Source organism: Nesoenas mayeri, assembly GCF_963082525.1.
Source record: "Nesoenas mayeri genome assembly, chromosome: 4".
Classification (NCBI taxonomy): Eukaryota; Metazoa; Chordata; class Aves; order Columbiformes; family Columbidae; genus Nesoenas; species Nesoenas mayeri.
Window position 1 is genome coordinate 33,082,136 of NC_137540.1, and position 25,264 is coordinate 33,107,399.

At 38.7% G+C, this 25,264-nt stretch overlaps 2 protein-coding genes across 2 annotated transcripts; one reads left to right on the forward strand and one right to left on the reverse strand.

Moving 5' to 3' along the window:
• Positions 1-229: 229 nt before the first annotated feature.
• Positions 230-12,017, forward strand: TDO2 (tryptophan 2,3-dioxygenase; the record flags this gene model as incomplete). Its single annotated transcript, XM_080344035.1, has 12 exons — positions 230-264; positions 629-734; positions 1,807-1,897; positions 2,751-2,821; positions 4,789-4,916; positions 6,634-6,820; positions 8,068-8,175; positions 9,091-9,202; positions 9,319-9,376; positions 9,903-9,982; positions 10,594-10,684; positions 11,864-12,017. 12 exons carry the CDS (start codon positions 230-232, stop codon positions 12,015-12,017), a joined length of 1,221 nt encoding a protein of 406 aa, XP_080200161.1.
• A 2,009-nt stretch (positions 12,018-14,026) lies between these two features.
• CTSO (cathepsin O) lies at positions 14,027-23,368 on the reverse strand (the record flags this gene model as incomplete). Its single annotated transcript, XM_080344223.1, is given in 9 exon segments — positions 14,027-14,608; positions 15,945-16,037; positions 16,475-16,638; positions 17,855-17,976; positions 19,484-19,651; positions 20,828-20,961; positions 22,031-22,136; positions 23,095-23,292; positions 23,294-23,368. Coding segments are annotated over 9 exon segments (1,095 nt in total). The 3' UTR covers positions 14,027-14,573.
• Positions 23,369-25,264: the final 1,896 nt, after the last annotated feature.

The following is a 25,264-nucleotide window of genomic DNA, read 5'->3' on the forward strand; positions in this document are numbered from 1 at the left end:
AAAAAAAAAATCCTGGAGAGCAAACACAACATGAAATTATTGACCTTTGTGCTGCGATAGTTTCTGTAATTACCGAATAGCGGGGATGGGCTGAGGGCTAAGGAGGAGAATTTGGGGGCTGGCCTAGGCCGTGAGCTAAGGTTACATATAGAGTGGCTGCAGTGGATTTGGGAACAGTAACAGAGTATATTCCCTGGTGCACAGCTTGGCGAGTTTGGATCCTGGAATCATGAGCGGGTGCCCCTTCGCAGGGAACAACTACCTGTGAGTTCCTCATCCCTGTGTTTTGCTTCATAACGTCAGTTCAAATGATATTTTGTTAATGTAAAATATGTAAGCTCAGAAATGAATTAATGATTATCGACAGACAGTTGTAGTGATTGCTGAAGAAAAAGGGATTGTACTTGTCAAGCACTTGTTATCTGATGAATTAGATGTAATGCTACCAGCTGTTACAGTGACAAGAGATATTTCAGGTGTACTGTTTTTGTCAAAAGCCTGCTTCAGTGGTTCATCTTCTCAAAACAAAGTATTGTTTCAATTTTAGATGCATCTGTTAGTAAAAAGGCAGGTATATTCATCATTATTTAATTGAATAGTTTCTATATTTACCTAATTATTTTCTTAGATTTAATTTTAACAAGCTATCTTTGGAAGATGAAAAAGAAGACAAATCACAAGAAGGGATAAATAAAGCCAGCAAAGGTGGACTTGTCTATGGAGATTACCTACAGGTAAGTTCAAGGATTTCATGTGTACTGCCCTGGTTACTCTTAAGACTTGAGCCAGGACCTTTGACTGACTCTTCTGGCAGTCACTAAGACAGGTGCTGGTCTCCTCTGGAAGGGTCGGAGGTGGACTGTGGGATGACTTCTCAAACTGCAGGCAAGCTGGCTATTTTGGGAGTTTCACAGGGAATTAATTTGTATTGGTATACCTAAACTGTGAAGTGGTGCACCAGAAAAGTCTTTCTTTGGCCTGACAGTCACCACTTGGCAATTATTCCATGTCAGTAAGGCCGTGTGCAACTTCCCCGAATTATTGCATGGAAGCCCAGGCTGGAAAAATACATTGCAGAAATTGAGAGTGCAAAAATAATGAATAAAAAAGCCCACAACAACTAAAAAGAATTTTTAAATAAGTAAAAATAAACTGGCAGAAGTAAGAAAAGAATCAGACATTTCCTTTTTTTTTTTTTTGTTTTGTTTTTGTGACAGCAGGAACAGAAATGAGTGGAATTACTCTGTACTTGTGAACAGAAGTCTAATTTGTTGATGTATTAGATGGAATCTTGCACGTATTTCTTTTAAAGCAAGAATGATGAGATTGTGAATTTGACTCAGTAAAAAAATTAGTAATGCCAGAACTGAAATAACTAGTACAGCCTAAAATCAGAGCTCTTGTGCAGATATGTTATTGCATGATTACAGAGAGTTTAACTATCGGATCTCTGTTTTCCCTAAACAATGGCAGCATTCATATAAGATATGGAAAAATGTGCTGGATATTTTGCTTCCTCTCTCTCTCTATTTTTTTTTTTTTAAATGATTAAAAATACTTTAAAAATTATTTTCTGAGCTTTACTAGTTGAAATAGTTATACCAACTTAGGCAAGATTTTTTAAAAATTAAAAAGAAGTTTGACACCTGAGACCATTTAGCCTAACTTCTCATACAACCTGGAATACGAGGCCTATATATAGATATGTTTAATATTATCCTTAAATATTAGTTCTACACAGTAGGAATATCATTACTAATAGCAGAATTAAGAGCTTTACAGAACAGTCTTATCTTTATTTTTAAGCTAAACAAAATATTGAATGCTCAAGAACTTCAGAGTGAGAAGAAAGGAAAAAAAATCCATGATGAGCACCTTTTCATTGTGACGCATCAAAGTAAGTGGTTGGGAGGAGTTCAGTGGTGGTTGACCAGTGCTTTTGCCACAGGGTGTTATTTAATGCTGAAATGTGCAATACACAATTTGTTTTCATTTTAGACACAATCACTACAATTGCTCTGTCTTTATTTGTGTTAATATTCACATATATATCCCTATATAATTTGTAAGGTTGTAATCAGCTCTGTGCCTAAGAAGCCATAAATATAACTTTTGGATTTGGCAAGACGAAATTTGGGTAGTTCTGTTTCTAGAGAAATTAAGGTAGTGAAATTCATCCCCATCTGACTAATAAAGGCCGCTATAAAGTTTACTGTAGGCAAATTTTGTGTGTTGGCTTCTGCCTTCTCTCAAACTTCAGTCCAGTTTTAACCACCTAGAGAGTCCCTAGAAGCCTGCATACTTATTAGGTGCTCCCTAACTGCTAATATCCACGTGTTTTGCAGGCACTGACCCCGTGATTTTTTCCTGTTATTGATAGAAACATGTAGATGACATTAACGTAAGCAGTTCTGGAGTTAGCTTTTACTGGAGTATCAGATCTAGATTTTCTATTTTTCCCCTCTTGTAATGAACATTCTGTATGTTAAATACCTGATGTGTTATAACATGCTTTAAAAAAAAAATCTGTTAACGTTCTTGATGCTAGATTATTTCATATAACAGTTTACATAATGTACAGCACACTGCAACAGGCAATACGTTTGTGTATCAGCCTCTTTGTGTACACCAGCAGTGTAAACGTAGACTATTCATTTCAAATCAAAATGAAAGAATTTTACTTCTTCAGTGCTATGAAAAAAAACAAAGTAATGTTGAAGTTAACGTTAACAATGCCTTTCTTGTTGTAGCTTATGAACTTTGGTTTAAGCAGATTCTGTGGGAAATGGACTCTGTGCGAGTGATCTTTCAAAATGGCCACGTAAGTTAAGAACAAATATTAATTTTGGGAAAATTCAGCCCTCTCTTTCTCTTGGCTCCTGCCTTCCAGCCTGATATATTTGGGATTACTAAAGCAACACATGCTCTTTTATAAAAACAGCATGAAAAAACCCCAATTAAATTTGGCTGAATGGCAGACATTTGATCCGCAAAATCTCTTTCCCTCCTGAAGTCTGCCTTTTGCATAGATCACTCTCCAAGACCAATTCCATTGGCCAAAATGCTCTCATGTTCTCCTACTAGTACTGGATGAGTGCTGAAACCTAACTTGGGAGTATTCTACTTCAGAATAAGCATGCTCAGAGGCAAAACTGAAAACCAGAGGGCTAGCAGGTATTTTTATGTTGAAATGTCACTTCTCCCTTTGTTCGAATTTTTGAAGTCTGCAGACTATATTCTTCCATCCAATATCTGCTATATGAAAGGAAGACTTATATCAGTAATTATGAAATCCAACAGAAGAGCAATAATAAATGACAGTGTACAATAGTATGAGAATTTCTGAAAATTACAACAGGGATATTTTGAACATCTCTGAACACTTAAAGCTAAATATGTCTCATAACAACAGATAACAAAGGAAAACTCCTGACCTGATATGACATGGAGGTTGGTCTCTTCTCCCAAATAACAAGTGATAGGATGAGAGGAAATGGCCTCAAGTTGCACCAGGGGAGGTTTAGATTGGATATTAGGAGAAAATTCCTCACTGCAAGGGTTATCAGGCGCTGGAACAGGCTGCCCAGGGAAGTGGTGGAGTCACCATCACTGGAGGTATTTAAAAGACATATAGATGAGGTTCTTAGGGACATGGCTTAGTGCCAGAGTTAGGTTATGGTTGGACTCAGTGAGCATGAGGGTCTCTTCCAACCAAAATGATTCTATGACATCCACAGAATAAGGCTGACTGCATGTAATTTGAGAAATACCTTGAATAACATCATCAGTATGTGTATATGAAGAAAATTTGAAACTAGACCAGACTGAAAGAAGGAACATTTTTATCATAATGCCGAATTAAGATGTTATTTGTCCTCCACATTAATGATTTCGTTGACTTTTTAGTTGAACATTGTATCAAATTATAACCGATCAAAATCAGTTAAGCAGAATAACTTTTCATTATTTATTTTTGTGAAAAATGAAACTTTGCTTATAATCAGAATATAAAATGTCAATGTTAAGGTTAAGTAGACAGCCAGATGATTAAGGAAACGGTTATAATCTGTCATTTTTGTAGTTTGGCACTTCCCGCTTGTGCGCCCCAGTCTTAGAGGGGAATTTGATCCCATTAAAGCTGTAGGCAAAGTGTTCAGCTTATCCAGAAGAGAACTTCTGTGTTTTCTATTTAATATTTTTTTCGTCCTGCCAGATGTAGTCATCTCTGTTTGCTAATGCACATATCTAATTAACATCTTTTTAGACATGCTTTCCTGATGTATCTCTTAGATTATTTTGCTTCTGAACTTTTAAGTACTTTCCACACCTGCCTTATGACTTGTTCCTTCACAATAATAGAAATTGTCATATAAGTGATTATAATAGACAGCATAATATATTACGTCATCTATCTTTGAAAATCATATTGCAGTAATTGGACATGATAATAATATAAAGTATTTTGATCTAGAATTTGATTTCTTGTGGTGACTTCTATTTCACTCAGAAATGTAGAGAAGAAAAAAAAATCCTATATATTTAGCCTAGTTGTAATATATCATCAGTCAGATAAAAAGAGATTTCAGTGTTTGAAAATTATAGGTTTGTTTTCCAGCTAAAAACAGGACTCTCTGTTCAATATGAGATTCTGCTGCTGCTGTGGATGTCATGTTGTGAAAGGACTTGGGAGCTATAGTGATGTACAACAGTTAAGAGACCTGAGATGAAGAGGCAGAATATACAGAGAACAGCATTCTGTCTGGTTACGATCTTTATTTTTTTCTACAGGTAAGAGATGAGAGGAACATGCTGAAGGTTATTACTCGAATGAACAGAATTTCAATGATTCTGAAATTACTTGTGGAACAGTTCTCCGTTTTGGAAACTATGACTGCATTGGACTTCTTTGATTTCAGGTAAATACTTACTACTCCTCCACAGTAATCCATGAGCTGTTCATTCCTATCCTTAGAACTGATTGCCAATTTCGCATGTGCCCAGGCAGCATGTAATACCTGCACCATCCAGCAAGGTGAGAGCACACCCTTGAGAGGCAACTGTGACTTTAGAGCGCAAGGGTCAATTCAGAAGTTGAGCCTGAGTGTGAGTCCAGCATCTTCTGCAAAGAAATAATACAAGTTAATTGTTGATGTTTGTGTGGTGCTACTGACTGGCTTTAAACTAAAAAGTTGAAACAATAGAAACAGCTCACAGTTCTGTTAACAATTTATTTGAAACAGCACTGTGCAGTTGCAGCTGAGTTCCATGACAAATCATAGGAGTGCTTGAGTGAGAGAAATGCACTCTCTGTAGATTGTCAAATGGGTATTTCAGCTGTCTTGGATTGCAGTGTTTCCTTGCTTCATGTTTTCAGTGAGTCTGCAGTGCTGGAGGCTTCAAGTGGCTAAAGGAACCATTGCTGTCTCTTTCTCCCTGATAACTTCTGCTCTCCATTACCTGCCCAATGTGTCACTGGGCCAGTGGGTGGTAGCTCTTCTGCCCAGACTTTCTTTGGTATCCCCTGGCTTGCCTCACTCCTCCATGGTCCTTCCACTCTACTACCTTGTCTGACAGCTTCATCTCATCTGCCTTCCTGTTCTTGTTCTGCTTGTGCCCCTACCCATCTGGCTCATTAGCTCAGTGTGATCCAGCCTCCCATCCTCTCCTGCATTTTTTAGCATCCGTTCCTTTCTGTCTTTTAATGATACGTAACTAAAAAACACATGAAACTACAATTTTGCTTCTCTTGGGAGTTTGAAACATCTGTATCATCTAGCATTATACTACAGCAGAGGAAATCCATGGGCTAATCCTCTGTTTTGATGCATCCTTGCTTCTGCTTTTCAACAACATACTGTCATTTGATAAACATAAGAACAGATCAGTGATCTGTTTCTGCCATAGAATGTCCTGAGTTGGAAGGGACCCACATGGATCATCAAGTCCAACTGCTGTCCCTGCATGTGACAACCCCACAGTTCACACCATGTGTCTGAGGGAGTTGTCCAGTCTCTTCTTGAACACCGTCAGGCTTGGGGTCTGCCAGTACCACTACCTAGCAATGTGGGATTTCAGATTACTTTTACTAATATTTTTTTTTTCAGCATGGTCACATGATTTAACTCTGAAAGGATCCCATTACTGAGTTCCTCAAACAAAACCCACTAAATGTTTTTCTGAACATTATTGTATGCATAGAAATTATTCTGCATAACAAGCCTATTTAAAATGCACTCATTTGCACTTTTATGATGTGGAAATTTTTGTAATAGCTATTTTGGAGTGAAGCTGCTTATTCTGTCTGGGAAGGAAATGATATGCACTAACGTTTTTTCTTGTTTGTCACACACATAATGCTGCTATTTTAAAACACAGTACAAACACAAGTGTGTGTGTGTATATCTGTGCAGGCATGAACAATATATAGCTAGAAAATGAGAATATTTTATACATACATTGTAGCTGCATTAAAATAGCTTCTTTTTTTCTTAATTGCAACCATATAAACAATGCTCAGATATCTAGCTGATATCTTCAAATGTGAAATATCTATATTTTTTGAGAGCCATAGAATCCCATAATTGTGAAATAATATTCTACATTTTTGTATCTTATTTTCTTCTGTTCCCAAAGATACTACCTAAGCCCAGCGTCAGGTTTCCAGAGCCTGCAGTTTCGCTTGCTAGAGAACAAAATTGGTGTTCCCCAAAGTCTGAGAGTTCCCTATAACAGAAGGCATTATCGTGATAACTTCAAGGGACAGGATTACGAACTACTGCTTAAATCAGAGCAAGAACCTACGCTACTGCAACTTGTGGAGGTAACAATGTCTGTCTTAGACCTTGCTTTGTTTTCCCCTGTTTCCCAAGAATGTCCTTCTTTGGTGTCAGTGACCAATTCTTCTTCCTTGAGAGAATCAGGAGTGCTGGCAATTTCCTAGTCAGTTGTGTTTTGGATTTTTACCAAATTTTGAATGAAAGAGAGTTAGTCATTAGTAAACACAGCATTTCCTCTTGTCTGGAAAGTCCATTAAACTAGTAAATTGCACTGTGGAAATAGGAGCTAAGAATACAAATGTATTGTTTCATTTGCAGTGTTTTTCATGACGCTGAACCCTTTTTAGAAGAAAACTAAAAATATTTCCACTGTTAGTGATGGCTACTAGGGAATTCAAAAACAAAAGGAAAAATGACAATGCAAAATGGAAAGGAGAAAAGATGTTTAAAACAAATGTTTCATTATCACTTACCTTGACTGAATGACTTCATTTTAGAGTTATGAATGAGTCAGTAATTTGTCTAACTCCCTTGTCATTTTCATACACAAAATTAACATAACTTTCTGGAGAATAATGCAGTATAAACCTCAATAAAAGCATCCATTCTTATTAGTCCTATCCATTTGCCTGATGACACCTGATGCAGAATATATAAGAAATTTCTCTAGCTTTTCTTCATTGATTAAGACTTCATGCTCTTCTATCTTTCAGATGAGGAGCTAAATTAAGTGATCTCTAAAGGGAGTTGGACCATAAAGATTCCTAATTTTTTTCCTTCCTAATTTCAGTCTCATTATTAAAAGGAAATCAAAGAGAACGCTTTGCTATCTGCCAAATAAATCTGTGTCTTGTATCATCACATACTGTGGTGTAAATTAATGACAGACTGCTTGACCAGTATTCAGCCTGTCTGACATGATAAAAACTAGTTGCATAGATGCTTCTATATCTTCTTCCTGAGATGTATCTTTACAATTATCCTATATACCTGGAATAAGACTGTTTTTCTGTATCTACGAGGGAGTTGGTTTTAAAGATACTGCTAGAATGGACCAGCTTTTGTCTTCCAACACTGATTATTTAATCTGCAACCTGTGGGTGTGTTTGCACAGCACCGTTATGCAGGTAGAAATCTTCTATGTGGATGTGCTTCCTCCAGCAATAAAAAGCTCTATGGGATATTAAACCAGAAAAATTGTACCTGTATAATTTAGGTTGCTATAACATGTAATTCTAGGGTAACGTGCTTGCATTGTTAATGTTTGAACACATTGTTATTACTATTAAAGGCATGGCTGGAAAGAACTCCAGGACTCGAGGCAGAAGGATTTGATTTCTGGGGACAATTTGAAGTGAATGTTTTAAAAGGTCTAGAAGAGGAATTTGCCTTGGTGCAGGTATATAGTGTACTCTTCATCTACCCATAAGCGAAGACAGATGGCAAAATGACATCCTGACATAAATTTGACCTTTGGCGCACTCAGTTTCCCACTCAATCTTCAGCAGCCTCTATCTGCAAGGAAATATAAGCTTGTAATTTGACACCTTAGACAGTTTAAAACATGATACATGGGTGATTTTGATTGTGAAACTAAAGAGATGGTAGCAATGGAAGGGTTGAAATAAATTTTAACTTCACCTTTAGTTGATACTTGTATCTACAGTTCACAGTAAACACAAAGTTTGGGCCCCTGAGCTGTGAGTATGGAGTGTCACTATAAACAGCCCATTCCTGTTTAACAGTATGTGACATTTTGTTGCTACGTGATCATTTTACAATCAATTACACTGGCAAATGAGTACAAGAAAATCCCTGAGTATTGTAAGGCTTGTAGCTTTAACTACATTTTTAATGGAAAAAACCACCACAGGAATTAAATTGATTTCCTGAGAATATCTGTTCAGAAAGTTGTAAACTCATCTAAACTCTTTTATTTACAACTTTCTTACCCATAGCTGTGCAAGGATACCTTCTTTTTGCCTTGGAAAAAAAAAACAGATTTCAAACAAGGGAAGACTAAGTGCTTTTAAGGCCTCTAGACCAAAAGAAAAGTGATAAGCTGCCAGTTTGTTTGAACATTCATTCATCTGAATTGTGTTGACAACTATTTAATTGTACATTTTGTGTTAATTGTGTTTTTAAAGGACAGTGACTCAGTGACTCATCAATCCTTTTTGAAAATACAGTTCTTACATTTAAGATGTAAACTTATAGTATTTATGATGAAAATAGAAGTTACGTCATGGATCATTCAAGCGCTTTAGTTTGCCCTGTTGAATTCTAAAAGAAATTTTTGTTTTAAATATCAAAGGCCAAACCAGAATCAGAAGAAAAAGATGACTTATTATCTGAATTCCAGAAACAGAAAGATGTATTGCTTTCATTATTTGATGAAAAACGCCATGAACACCTGCTTAGTAAAGGTAGATTTTATTAATATATGTCAATATGCACTTTTTATTTTTTATACTTATGATCATATAATAGCATTAAATTTGCAGGAGAATCAGTAACAAATAAGGACACCTGTATTTTGCAGGAGACAGACGACTGTCTTACAAAGCACTGAAGGGTGCCTTGATGATCTACTTCTACAGGTAATGTTAGAAATTATATCTTTAATGATTACTGACAGGAGGAGCAGTGAAGGTTAAGGACAGCAACACAGGTTTATTTAGGTTGGAAGGGGCCTTGGAAAGTAATCTAATCCAATCCTCCATGAAAACCCAGATTAGTTAGATTCAGCTTGAAGGTCAGATCGGGCTGCTCAGGGCTACATCCAGTTGAGTTTTGAATATTTTCAAGGATGGAGGTTACGTGGCTTCTGCAGGCAGCTGGTTTGTGTCTGACCAGATGCTGCTCCTCAGACTGAAACCAGCCAGTGCCTGGTTCACACTGTTCTACAAAGTGTCCTAGAAAGATTTAGAGTATTTTTCCAAGTATGAGGGAAAAGGCAGAGATCGAGACTTACATGGCAGGAGCATGTGTTAGGATATCTAATGACACTTAATACTATTTAAGGGAAAATATATATTAAGTCATTGTTATGCATTGGTGAAGCAATACTTTGAAAAATACAGCATTTCATAAGAGATCTCACTGTCTTCTCTTTCATTTTTCAAGGGAGGAGCCTCGCTTTCAGGTTCCCTTTCAGCTTCTTACCTCCCTTATGGATATCGATGTGCTCATGACCAAATGGAGATGTAAGTTTCCCTTTTGGACTGTGACATTTTCTCTTTCAGATGCAACTGAACCGTTCTGTTTCACCCTCTTTTAGACAAGTTGTACCCAGAGTTTTAAGACTGAGCTTCTGAGATCATCCTTTATGAATGACTTTTTTGTGTTTGTACTTCAACCAGGAGGAAAGATGAGCAGGTTCTTCTGTGATCATTACATACATAGCTATAGCTACACTTCTATGACATGCTTTAAGTTAGGTTAACAATGTCATTTCAGGGACAGGTCTATATTTGTTCGATGTTTGCCAAAACATCATCATGACTGCTCTTCATATGCAAACATTCCTTCTGCTTCTTCCATATCTAGAGATCCATAAATGAATGTATTAATTCTGTATTAGCAGAGCATAATCGTGTATAATAATTAGTGTATTCATTCTGTATTAACAATAATTTTATATTAGTTGACTGAAGAGTGGCATAATTAACTCCTGCATTGCTGAAGACCTACTAGTTCTGTATCTCTGTAAAGATCTCTGTACGATCTTTAATATTTCAGTGATACACCTTGATGTTACCCTTTGGTTATAACTTAACACTGAACATATGCCCTGTCCTTTTTTTGCATTGCTAAGATAACCACGTCTGCATGGTGCACAGAATGATTGGCAGCAAGGCTGGCACCGGAGGCTCCTCAGGCTACCAATATTTGCGCTCAACAGTGAGGTAAAATTAATACGTTGCCTTCAATTAATGCAGTTTGTAGATACTCTTAATGCCAGGAGACAGATTTCAGGCAGCTCACTGGAGGCTGGAGGGCTGTTGTTTCTCTTTTGGGACTCCAGAATTTCCTCCTGGCTGTTGTACTTTTACTTACCAGGTTGACATATATAAATACCAAGCCTTTTGGGGCAAAAAGAACTCCTTCTGATCACTGATGCAAAGTGCCAGTTATAGTTCTCAGTCAAAGGATCTAGGCATGACTGTATCAGCAATAATATTAATCCTGCATTGTTTTGTTTGTGTGCAGGCTAGTCCAAAATAATAAGGTGATACAGGCTGGATACAGTCCCTTCTACTGTCCAAGTGATGACACTTTCTTTGTTCCTTAGCATGACCTCTAACTGTACAACCTAAGCTACTTCAATTTAGGATTTAATATATTCTCGAAGCTGGTAGTAATTAACACTGTCAAGCTGTGCAGGGCAACAATCAGAAACATGTTTCCTTCTGTTGGATGAAGCAGAAAAGGAACTTAAAAGGGATGGTTGGGGCTTGAGCACAGAACACTCTGAATGGGTAGAACTTTTTTTATATAGAGTTTGAGGATTCAGCTCGTTAGACAATTCAAGCCTTTTAGCTGCAGCTATGTCCTGACAGCTTCTTTGAGGTTTATTTTTCAAAGAGAAACTGTATGTAGCTGGTGACTGCCATGTATGACTATGGGCAACAATTCCCATCACAAACATCATAATAGAGGGTGGAAGAGAAAGCAGACAGATTGAATTTGAAGACTAAAAAGTTCAATGTTGGTGGTTTTTGTTTGTTTTTTTGTTTGTTTTTTTCCAGCAAGGCTTCTCATTCTTCCTTAATTTCAAGTTAACATTCTTCCTAAATTATGCTTTGTATCTACCACAACAATGGAGGTCAGGAGATCGTAGCCTACATACTCTGCATTTTCAGAAGAAAGATGTGACTACGACAACCTTATTTCCTTTTTACATCTGAACTGCTAAAGCCTAGAAACAGTTAGGATTGGATTTTTGCTCTGGAGTATTCAGGAGGAGAGCTAGTGCAGAAACCTTATTAAAGAAATAAAAGAGATGGAATGATTCCTGAGGATTTTGAAATTATGTCCTTCTATGCTGTTATCACAGTATTAATTGTTCTGATTGTCTCTTCCAGTGACAGATACAAGGTGTTTGTGGATTTGTTCAATCTTTCAACATTTCTAGTGCCCAGACACTGGATACCAAAGATGAATCCAACCATTCACAAATTCCTTTACACAGCAGAATACTGTGACAGCTCCTATTTCAGCAGTGACGACTCTGACTAGCCTGCCTTTCTAGACTGGTTGCTGCAAAGAACTTCAGGACTTTCACCTTGAGTGGTGCTGCCCCTCAAATACAACAGCTGCTCTCATGGAGGGTGGGTGTGTAAATATGTATGTATGTATGACAGCTATGTGAATAGAATGATTGGCTTATAGAAGAAACTGAATTGTAGAAAAAATCATCTGTATTGAGTTAGCCTACCCTAAGACTAAAATGATACCCTAATTCAACTCAATGACCGAATTAACTCTCAGTTGGCTTCTTAAAAGCTACACCTAGAGAAGATTGCTCAGAATTATCATTAACAGGTCTTATTTGTACATATTTTTATATTTGTTTGTGTAATGGCAACTTCTAGTTGAAGATGTAATTAGTCTCATCGTTTTCAGAAGAATATTAGTTTCTGAACTCCAGTGGAATTTCAAAATGAATTTTGGGTTTAGAGTTTAGAAAGTTAGATTTGAAAAAGTCCTGAATCCATAGAAACCAAAGCTTGAACTTTTACATACATCAAGAATCATGTTGCTATGTTACATGTGAATGTAAATCCCTTCTGTAGAAATACTTACTGTTAAGAACAGCAGATATAAATAAGTACTTACTTCGCACTTAAATAAAGCAGCATTAAAGCTCATCGTTTGTTAAGTCTTCTTCTAAAGCAAGCATAAAGTCCAAACAACAATACAACAGGCATTTAAAGTGTTTTTTATTAAAAATTTCATTGAAATAAGGATAAAATGGATATATGATAAAAGCAAGGCAAATTTGGCCATAGAATATTGATAAAGCTGTGTTGTCTTCTTATTGATGGACTCTCGTCTTTTTAAATGCTTCCCTTGGAAATACACTGTAGGCCTTAATTTCTGGTGAGCTGTTCTTTATCTTAGCACTTTATGTACTAATACTTAGTAGTACCACCTCAAAACCACTGGTGGAACTTTGGTTTTTGATACTACTATAACAACATTACTCTCAACAATGTCAATTAGGACCTTTGGCTATTGTTTTCCAGTTGCGGAGGAGTGCTATTGTTGTTTGTAAACTGCTAAGGGAAGGCCATACTACAGAAGACTGTAAGACTACAGAAGACTTCCCCTCTTGTTAATCTGAAGCCAGTAAATTCAGTAAGTAGCAGAACGTGAAATAGCGAGAACATAGCACTCGGTCTTCCTTTAATTTAAAATATTAACACTTAGAAGCAGAAGGACTAAAATTATAATACTTACAATAGACTATTATGATTGCATTTGTCATAAAAAGATAATAATGCAGTGATCTATTGACACGGTACAGTAACTGAATGCAAAAACTACAGAATTGCTTCAATACTTTTCATAGTAGTGCTTTAGAAAGGATACAGGTAAAGCATTCAAGATGAAAGACTCAAAGCATTTTGGAATTACACGTTTGGTTGTGAATCCTAGTTACATTTGCCTGTAAATGCAATTTTACAGGTCAACAGGGCCTTTTGATTGCCAGCAAGTCCCACCTATATTAATTCAATTAATGTACGGAAATTTAACATCCACTCTATTTGGAGTATTGTATAACTGCTGATTTTCTAAAGGTGCTCAATATATATTAACAAATTCCACCCTCACCATTTTTTTCTATAATAAATAAGGTTTTTAATTTCTGCTTTGCACTGGCTTCACTTAATTATGAAGTAGAGAAGAGAGGAGGCATGGACCTGACACAGCTCTCAAAGCACGGAAAGGTTGATTTGCAAACACATACATCCTCCCAGGACAAAGGATGTTAAACCACTAGAACTGCCTCAGTTTGTCTCAAATACAGTTACTTCTTTTCTATCCATCTAACAAATATTCCAGGCACTCTGCAAAACACACTCCCAGCTCTGAAGAGCTCTGAAGTTGTATTTACCCGATGAAGGTCTGAAGACTGAAACTGAAGGACTGCGGCACTTCAGAGACAGTGGATGCTCAGGAAACAACTTTGACTCTCCATTTCCCTCTTCTACTATTCTAGCTGTAGAGAAAAAGTAGGATTTCACAAAAAGGAGGCAAAATGTGTTTGTCAGAGGTGCTAGAAAAGCCAAGAGAGGCATCAAAGCAAAACAGAGAGAATATATTCTTCCACCTGCCCTTCCTTCCTAGCCAATAAAAGCAGACCTAATCATGGTTCTTCTTATATTCAAAGCATTTTGATTATATTGTCATACTATTGATTATTTCATCCAATTCCTTATTTTTCATCACTCCTTTCCTTTTCCTTTTTTTTTTTTTTTCAATGGAGTAGTATTCAACACTTGGATAGACTTCACATTCACAGTTTTAGTCCATCTTTGTAACATCTTTTTGTGTACTCTGCAGTTGATTCAGAGTCTTCTGATTCCATGAGAGCGTTGATATGCAACACACATTCCAAATAAAACCACATTTAAAAACTCCCACCAACTCATTCCTGTACTGCTTAAAAGCAGGAATTGCCCTTACAGTCCTTTCTTATTTTAGAAAATGTTGCTTTGAAGTAAATCTTCACATAAAGTGCGTGTCAAACTATTATCCAAATGTTAATCAGTCTTGGGCCAGTAAGTGTCAAACAAATACCGATGAAACTGTATCTGCTATACCTACAAATCAAAAAGAAAAAAATAATTAATAAATACTGGAAGTGGACACCTGCCAGAAGTAAGTTCCTAGAATTCACATTCATACAATGGCCTCTCTCCTCCATGCTATGACAGCAGGTGAACTGCTGGGGGTGGGGTATGGAATCAGATGCAACCTTTCTATTTCTTTATTGCCTCACACCATTTTACCTGTGCTTTACAATCCTGCCTGCCCTGCTTTCATGTTCAAAACTTTAGATCCTTTTTGAAGATACAGCACTGGTCCAATCTGGTGCTGAAAAGCAACCTAAACCTTAATATACTCTTACCTTTTAATCATATTCCTTAGCAATGGATAGATGACATGAAGCTATGCACCTCTGAAAGCTCAGCAAGAGACTAGTAGTCACAAATCCCATTACAAGACGCATTTTGGCACACAGACAGACACAGGGCAAGCTGGGCTTTTATTCATGCTCAGTTCTTTTTGCACTGGTGCGCTCATTGCAGCACTAAAAGCGAAGTCTGACTACAGCCTGTGTTTACTTATCAAAGGGCGACGGCTCTTATACCCTTAAAAGTGTTGTCAGAGCACATCTAAATCAGAAGACATCTGTGGGGGAAACAGCAACTACTGGCCTTTCCTGGATTCTTCTTGTGGGACACACTACAGAAAATGTGAAAGATCCTGCTTTATTGAGAGAATGGATTTTGAAAATAACACAGCTGTTCTTCCAGGCTACTTCTACAATTAATTTACTTTAATTATCACTACTTCTAAATTTCTCTTCCCAAACAGTTTGTTTAGATGACAATGAGAACAAAAACTTCAGCAACATGGGAAAGCTGTGATTGGAGAGAGAGCTAGCACTGAAAGTATATACCTGTATCCCACAAGAAAAGTCACAAGCAGGGTACACAATTCCCAAGCATGGCCCAATCCACTTTCCACCTTCGTTTGCTAAATTGAGCCCAGAGATAATTGCAACCAACAGAAAAGGACAGCAGCTGTTTACCTACACTTGAGTATAGCGATGGTACTAATCTAGAACCGTGACATATAACCGTATACTTTACAGTGCCATTACCTCCACATGGTGAGGTACAAGAGCACTTTATTTGTTATGCCTTATATGGCTCTACCTTTGCATGGTGTTTTTCAGTTATTCAACTATATGTTCTGGTGAACTAGCAACTGCTTTATGTATTTTTCCACCTGGACTCATCTAGCCTCTTTCAAAACATTGCAATGATTCACATTTCCTCTCTGAGGATCCCATTATATTGCTTTACTTATATGGAGGAACAGATCCCAGCATATGGGCTTTAACACTTTAATTATTTTTGTCAGACTCACCACAGACGTTGTTCCCTATCTTAACACGAACATAGCCATCTATTCCCCACGTAGGTCCCCAAGAGTTCTGTACAATCCAGTAAGGGATACTACCTGGAAGAGACATTTTCATAAACAACAGACAACATGAAATGTGGGAATCATAAAAAACTTCTAACACTCTACTCAGGTATTACCATTTTAATATCTCATAGTTTCTGATGGTTTGATGATATAGTACAGTGAAGCCTACTGCTGTTCACGAAGAGAACAGAGCTAATAGTCCAGTGTTGAACAGACTGGATATATCCTCTGCTGGTGTAAAGCCGTATTTGTGGCTTTACAAGAGCATGAAGTCCCACAGAACTGAAGAAGCACAGACACAAAGAGTTTTCCTCCTGAGATCAGAGAGCACTTCCAGAACTGATGTGACACCAAACCAAACAGCTCTCAATAGAACATCCAGATCTGGATTTTAGTCACTTACCCCACAGGAAATAAGTTTCAAGTAAGAGAAAAAACATGTTAAAGTTCAGTTGATGGAAACATACCTGTTCTGTCAAAACCAGTGATGAGAACAGCATGATTTGCTCTTCCACTGGAGCAGTGATACTGTATGATCCCCCCAAGATAATCCTGCCAGCTGACGGCATCTACTGTTACAGCCAAAGGACCCCAGTTAATGAGCATCCTCATCATTTCTTCTTCCTGGCCGCTGCGAAAGGAGTCAGTGATAAGGCAAAGTGACTTATGTTAGCACACTAAAGCAACTGAAGAGGTGGTAATCTACTTGTTACGCATAATTTAAAGATCAAATAACTAAACTGTTTCTTCTAAGTTCTACACACCACATAACATACATCAATAAATATGTATTTTATATACTACAACACAGTAATACAAATATAGGACATGCAGACTATGGGAAATGTGTAGACCCAAATATACAATGCTATTAAAAAGAAGCAGGTTTCTGGGTCAAGTCAGAAGGCAATGGTGAGCACTATGCATCTTTTATCCATCACTCAATTAAAAACCAGCTTTGGACAAAACATTAGTCTGTATTATTTCCTATTAGTTCTTGCAACATGCAGAAGTACCTTTGATATCATACATAATAATGGACTAAAATATGTGTCTCAAACTTACCAAAACACAGGACATTACACTATCAGACACTACCATTAGCATCCTCATAGAGTTTTACTTATTTAATATATTGAAACAGGAAATCTTTATCATTGCATGGTATGTGTAATGACTAAACTTGGCAAATACAGACTAGCAAAGATGTAATTGATCTAAGTTACTTCTATCTGGCAGTAATTCAATTCCTACTCAAAATTAAATTTCTTGTCTTTAAGTTCAGCATATTGTACTGATAAAAATTAGGAACAAACTTTCTTCGTACAGAAATCTTAAAAACTATCAATTAGTATTCTTTACAAAATACATTTGACAACACTGTTTGCTAAGTCATGGACTGGAAGAGGATGTGGGTGGGTATGTAAATGGATGAATACTGAAGTAACTAAATAGTTTCTAAATTTTTTTACAAATTCCAGTTACTATTGGTAGGATTTACCTTTTCTGATACTTAAGCAATGTAATGTTCACCTAGCATATATTTAAAGTGGTAACTGACTCAATGTTCTACTCTAAACACAGCCAACGGAAAACATCTAATTTCAAAACACTGACTTAAGCTTTCTAATTTGAACAAGGTTAGTGGTGGCAGTGTTGAGTGGACTCACTGTGGCAAGTCATAACCTAAAAAAGTGTTATGTATTAATGCAGTGAACAGTTACAACACTGACGCAATCAACCTCATGACCTTTGGCTGATCAATGCACTATTAGCTCCTGCTCACGCCACAGTCAGCGAAAACAGAAGGAAAAGTACAGCAAATAAAAAGAATCAATAGCAGCTACCTGAAGTCATATGCAGCAAATCCTGTTATTGAAACTCCAAAATCTGAGTGACCAAAATAATGGCACAGTCCTGTCTGAGCTTTAAAAGCATATTCGGAATCTCTCACGAGTTTTACTTTTGTCTGCAAGAAGATAAATCAATGATAATTTAATGTATTTGACTTTAACACTATGCAGATCAAAGCACATTGAAAATGACCACAGAACTCACTTGAAATTCAGTGTGTTCTTGGTGAGACTAGATATAACAATTTCCTGTTGGGAAATAAGATATATACTATCTCTAGTTTCTTTTTTTTGCAGAGAAAGTTCCAGAAGGGATTCAGAAATCTTTAAATAATGAAAAAAATGTAAAAGGTATCTGTGGTTTAACTAGCCTCATAAGCAGTTTCATAGATTTCAAGACACAGGGGCTATGCATTCACTTAATGAATGACTACTCATTCTCTTCAAATGACATCCACACACAAAATTATCCCTTCCCTGGGACAGTTGAAGAACCACAAATATCCCTGGAACAGGTATATAAAACACTGAAATTCAGTCCAATTCTGCTATTAGCATCAAATCCTCATGCTAGTGTATAAAGTATTATAATGGCTGACACAGTTCAAAGTCCAGCAATAAAGCTATTGCGTCAACCTTTTATACTTTCCTTGTCTTCTGCAGAGCGGCTTGCTTGTGACAGTGTCTCCTCCAGTCTAATTCATTTGGAGTCCCTCTGTTCTCAAACAAGACAGGATTTTGCTTCAGAGGACTCCAGATGAATATCCTCTGTCTTTCTTGAAACGCAAACTTAAGCAAGTTATCTAGACTGTTACTAGCTGGGGTTATATGAATCTTTAAGGGTAGAATTACAGAGTTTTTTAAAAAGGACAATCAGCTTTTTTTCAAAACTTCAGAAAACTATGGAACTATTTTTATATTATTGCAACTCAAACTATTGTCCTAGATATTCAAAGATATTAAAATATGTTTCTGCTTCCATATATTATTAACACACATTTTGCATTTTTCATGAATGAAATGTGTTAGCTACAACTAAAGTAGAAATTATATCTGCATTTTCATTGCTTCAGGTGGCAAGCGAAACAAAGTCAATTTCATCCTGAGGTTCTTCATGCTCCTGCATGATTTTACAGGGTTTGCAACAAAAACCAGTGACATTTGAAGGCAGAAAAATCTCAACATCTCTCCCCAGATACTGGTGACTAAACTGGACACTCAAATCCACAAAACAACGCATGGATAAATGGATCTTTCTCCACTGGTACGGTATGTCTGCAGTTCCAATTGGAATCAGTGGAAATACTGTAGCTTTCAAGGAACATTATTTTCAATCCCTGCAGATTGATTTTTTACATTCACAAGAACATATAGAGACTGTAAAACTCCAATCAATTTTCAGTTCTGCTTGAAAAAACTGCCTCTTGATTCCAGACTAAGTACACATACATATATATACACACACAATGTATATGAATATATACATACATGTACACACATACATTAAAAAAAAATAAAATCAGATGAGCTGCACACTCATCTTCCCCACCACTTTTTCCCAGTAAAAAAAAATTTCAATATGAAAGTTAAGGAAGGGTTTAAGATTTATGAAAAGTTTCAAACCTGGTTCAGCCAGCTCAAAGCACTAACAGTGGATCCCCCATTGCAGCCATAATTATTGTATGAACAGTCAATAACCTGCTGCACACTGAGCTCTTCCAAATTATGTCCTTTAATTGCATAGGCAGACTCTATACCACCCACAACGCTGAAAGCCCAGCAGCCTCCACACTGGTACAAAGAGAAGGGAAACAGGAGAAAGAAAAAGTCAGCTTTGTTTCTGAAGCCCAACAGGAAGAGTCAAAAGGGTCTTCTAATGCTCTTACTTTACTACATCATCCTTGAACTTCATTTTTAAGGTAATAATACAGAAATTTATTCAGCGATTTAAAATATTGAACTCCTTTCCCTGCCTTGTACTGCTCTCTAAAAGCCAGAAATGCATTATAGGTGTCTTATTTTAAGGATTCCTTCCTGACTCATTTTTGCCTTTTTATATAGGCTTGAGGATGCTTTTTACTGTGAGATGATACCTGTTTTCTTAAAGAAGGATTTGAGGATGAAATTATTTTTTAACCACATTAGTAAGTTTTTGAAAAGGATGCACTTAAGGAGACAGTCTACAACTTCCTATAGTCTGAAGAGTTTTATAGAAACATATCTGATTACAGATTAAGCAACAGTAAACTGAAATTAAACATAACAGAAAAATTCTTAGACAGTAACAGAATCTGTACTCCAGTTCTAGGCTCTTTAAACTGTGGCATTTAAAATAGGAAGTGGAATTCATTCCTAGGCAAGGTCCAGGTTATACTATGTGAAGCGCAGAAAACCACTTGGGATTTAACAGCTTCTTTGTTTCTTACCAGTGGCCATAACAACCTTGAGATAAACTGTAATCATGTGGGGTCTGGTTCTCTTTCTATCATGAATGCATCCCCTGAGTTGTTTGATGACAAAGATATGGGTGTTGACCAGCCAAGAGCATTCAGTCATGAGAGAAAACAACAGCAAAGGATCTACAGTCATCCAGGTGAAATGGGGGGATGAGGTCAAGTACTGAACTTACCTCAGTCTCTTCATGAAAATATAAACTACACATGATGCAAAATATTTCCAGATTTAGTTAACTAGATCAAAAAATATATATTATACACAGTTTATACTTGCACAACTTCTAAATGCACAACTTTCACATCTCATGGTTTTAAGTTTAATCTCGCTTTGCATAAAATGCTCCATGACTTCGTATATGTTCAACTGTCCATACTTGTGCCAGCGCTCCAAGAAGCCTTGGTGCAGTGCTGATCCCTTCCAAAACCTCCACTGTGCTCTACAACATACCTGCTGGAACTGCCTCTGAGCAGTAGTGCTTGAGAACCATGAAAGGAAAACACCAGTACTTACTGTTTGCTGATTTCTCACTTCTGCAATTACTTTCTTGTCCCTCCAGTCAAACTTCTTTGGCAAAGGTTTTTCCTCTCCCTTTGGCACTTTTAAGTATCTGGGAAGTTTGTGAGGTATGCTTCTTAAGTAAATAGCTAAACACAGAATACAAACATCTATAAATTCACTAACTTAAAAAAAACCCCACAAACAACTGTTTTACTAGAAGTCATAGAGGTAACTTTGGTCTGTAGTTATGATCATGAGATTACATCTCATTCTCAAATCCACAGAAAATCTATGTATTTTAAAATTATAATTACACTCCAGAATGAATATAAATATTCCTACAGTTCTAGAAAGAACAAAAATATTCTATGAAGGGAATGTGGGTACAAAGCATGGAGATTTATTACTACTGATCAGTAACCACTCCAAAAAACAAGCTTGGGGTTGGTTTGTTTGGGGTTTTTTTTTGGTTGTTGTTGTTTTGTGTTTGTTTGTTTGGTTGGGTTTGTTTTTTGTTTCTGTTTTTGTTTTAGTTTTCAGAACACTTTACTTACTGGAAAAATATGACTTTATTTTAGTCAAGTAAAGAGGGAAAAAATAAGAGAGTTATGTAAAGAACCTGAAACACATGCAAATTGCTAGTTTTTCACTAAAATAAAGGTTGCTTAACCCCCAATGAATAGAATGTATAACAGCAGACTTGAACAGCAAGAAGGGAAAATTAGGTTAGGTACCAGACAAATTTTCTTGGTAAAAAAAAATTAAGTGTGTCATATTGCTCCTGCAAGTCATAGCTAATACTTTTCCAGCTTTGGACCTCTAGGCATTGTTTGGACTGCAGTCAATTTTGTTTTGAGGTAGAGAACAGAGACTTAAGAGCACTCAAGAACCTTGTGTATTTTCCAATTTCAGAACTGTTGCATCTGAAGAAGGCTTTAAGGCCCAGTCAGTAGAAAGAAGGAAATAAGGAAAGCAGGAAAGAGGAAAAGTCTGTATACTAAATCATATTCAGCCTCTGAGCATTTCAACCTCACAAACTAGAACAATCTAGAGAAGATTGTTGTAGCCTTCAGAAGTACTTACAGTTTGGTACCAGACATTGTAAACTAGCTGACTATCAGCACTGGAAGAATCTGTAAATATGAAAGACACAAGGTTCTGGGAAATAATAGGAAAAATAACAGAAAAGGCATTAGCAGCAGCCAGAAAACGTACCTTTGAACTCTTCAGGAAATAGGTGAGAAAACTGGTTTATTCCATAGAAAGCAGTCATATTATCTTTTGAAGATGAATTCAGTAATCTAATTCTTTTAGTGCTTTCCTGAAGGAAAGAAATATTGTGGACGTTATTAAGTTAGCAGCAGTGACAAATAATAAGAGCAGAAAAAGCAAAGGTTAGCAGCACAAAACATGAACTTAAATAAAAGACATCTCTTAATTTCTTCATCTCAGATTAATTGTGGATTCCTATCAAACCAACAAGAAAGGCATTAGACTAATTTCACCTCCAAGAAAGATACCAAAAGCATTTGTTAAGTACATAGTGGGTAAAAAAAATGAGACAGACAAAACAGGCAAGCTGAGTACAAACTGTGTCATTCATGTGATGTGCTTTGACAGCAAAACAAACCTTGTGGTTCAGAGATATGTAAAAATGACTTCCGATAAGAGTTAACTCAGTTTTACTTTATGTCCTTATAAAGCAAAAGAACAGTGTTCTAGCTTAAGGACACTAAAAAACTCACACGTTAAGCTATGAGGACTCGCGGCGCGGCCCCTCAGCCTCGGGCAGCCCCGCTGCCCGGCGAGCCCGACACTCGCCTGGCCCCTCAGGCTCCACCTCGGCACGGCGGGGACAGGGGTTCGCCGCCCTGCCCGATTGCTGCCTCTCGCCCCGCTTCCCCGGCAAGACTCTGACAGCAGCGCCGCGCAGCCGGGACGTGGGGCCGCCTCCCCACCGCGCCGGGCCGAGCATCGGGGACACGACTGGGGACACGACTGGGGACACGGCCTCGGCGCGAGGCTGACACCTGGCGTCAGAAACGGGGAAGAAGAGAAAAGCGACTGCACCCCAGGGCCGAGAAAACGAAACAGCGAAGGATGCCGGAGCGGGTTTCGGTACTCGGGGCCGAAGCCGCCCCACCTTCCTCCGCCTCTGTCCCTCCAGTCGCCGGCCAGCAGCGACACAGCGCCGCCCGCCACCTCTTCTCCTCCACTGGCGCCGCAGGGCCCGCTGTGCAGCGCGGGTGACGAGTGTAAGTGCGGGCAGGGGCACCTACCCGCAGGGCCGCCGCTGCTGCTGCTGCTGCTTCTCGGCCGCCTGCGTCCCACGGCGGGCGGCCCGGCCCGCCGCCCTCCTCCCCAAGCCGGGTGCCTGCAGGCGCCAGGAGGGTGGCGCTGCCCGCCCGCAGCAGGCAGCACAGAAGCACCAGCACCAACATCCCCGTCAATCGCCGACCAGCGACCGGCCGCGCCACAGCCGCGCAGCAGCGCGGACCCCGCTCCCTGGCGGGTCCCCAGCCACCTCCGCCCCTCCCCTGGCCGCCATGTCATGCCGGGGTGGGGCCGGGAGGCCGCACCCCCACGCTGCGGAGCTCTCTGCAGTCTCCCGCTCCCTCCTCCAGCGGGTCCGGGGTTGGTACCTCGCTGGGCTGCCACGCCGGGCGGGCCATGAAATGGTGGCGGCCCGCCCCAGGACCTGGGCGTGCTGCGGCCGGCCGCTGGGCTGGGGGCCTCTGCTTCCTCCAGGTGTCCTGCTGCCGGTTTTGGGGTGTCTTGGAGTGCCCGGCAGCGCTTGGGAAAAGCCCGTGTTTCAGGCAGTGTGTCTCGGTGCGGGAGATGCAAACAAGGGGACAGGAGGTGCTGAACGTTCAGTTGACTGCGAGGTTAAAAGTTAATGCCAGGCTTTCCCCGAGAGGAAGGGTTGTTGGTACCTACAAACTGGGCAGCGAGTAGGAAAGAGGAGGTGCAGCTGCTTCCTTCAGGCGGCAGAAACAGAGTTGTTGGGGTGTAGCACGGGGAGGCTTTGGTGGGTAGAGTAGAGCCTTCATGAGCTGCACAGCCAGTATCTGCAGCCTCTGGTGCCCAGTCTGGTTAAGTTATGCTGGGAGAAAATGTTTAGAAGAAAACTGTGCTCACATAGGTCATTTGTTGCCCTAAAGACTAGTCATGTGCTGATACTCGAGCAAGCAGGTTAGTGTTTGGCATCTAAAATTACCATTACGCAGGCCCAAGTTAATAATCCTTTTTGTTTATATCCTTAGTCAGGTGTTTTTACACACTTGATGTTTATAAGTAGAACATTTGTATATGTAAACCTCTTGTATGTTCACTTTTCTCTGTTGAGTTCCCCCCTGCCAACTTGTTTACCATAATGTGGAAGCCCAGGTGTCCCATCCCACAGCACCAGCAGCCAAGCTTGCAGTGCTGTGTTTGGGGAACACGAGGTTTTCCTCACACTGAAGTCTAAAGTTACTGGGTGTGAAGTTTTGCTGCCGTCGCTGTGTTTTGTAACAGCAAACTTTGTGTTGGAGCACGTGCTTCCTTAAAGGCGAGGTGCAAAATCATGCCAATGCAGGTCTTTTTTTTTTTTTTTTTTTTTTTTTTTGTGGCATGTAGCATTTTACCTGCTAATATGAGTTTGAAAGAGAAAATATACTTTATGAACCACAAGAAATCCATGTATTTTTCACTTTTAGTTAGGTAGGTACATGCAGAGCTGGCAAGTAAAAGACAAAGGATGAAACTACTGGCTGAGATAGGTGGAGGGTGGGTCAGAGCAGCCCCACAGGTGGGCTCTGGCAGGGTGAGCTGTGCCCCTCTCTGTCCTTTCAGCCCCTGTTCAAGTCCCTGGGCTTGCTGACTTCTGAGAACTGGCTATTTTGTAGTGTTTGGTAACTCCTGTTTGGGGAGGGAGGGTCAGGTGCCTTCAGCAGTTTGAGTGCTTGACTGATGTCTGGCATCTCCCCACTGGTGACTGGAGAAGGATTTAAATAACTTTTAGCAGCAGCACTACAGAGTCCTCTGCGTTACATAAGCATTTAAAACTTAACCTCTTTCTCCCTTCACGTAGAATGGCATCTTGCTCTTTTCTGTGACCAGATTGGCAAAAGTATTTTCATATTGGCAGTATCTATGCTTTCTTTTTTTTTTTTTAAAATGAGCAACTAAACAGCAATGGCTTTCTGGAGTGAGACTACAATACCAGAGGTGTTAGCTGTCAGGGGAAGAGAGAATTAAAAACAAGACTTTATTCATAAGATGACAATAGCTCCCTCCTGTCCACCCCACAGCAGTTGCCTTTATTTGCAGGACACTCCTCATGCAGGTAGATTTTCTTAATGATGGAAAGGAAAATTCATTATTCTGCACTATAGCCTGGAGTTCTACATATTTCTGTAGTGAAGAGAGAAGTTAACATGCTGATGTTACTGAGAGTTTGAGGCATTT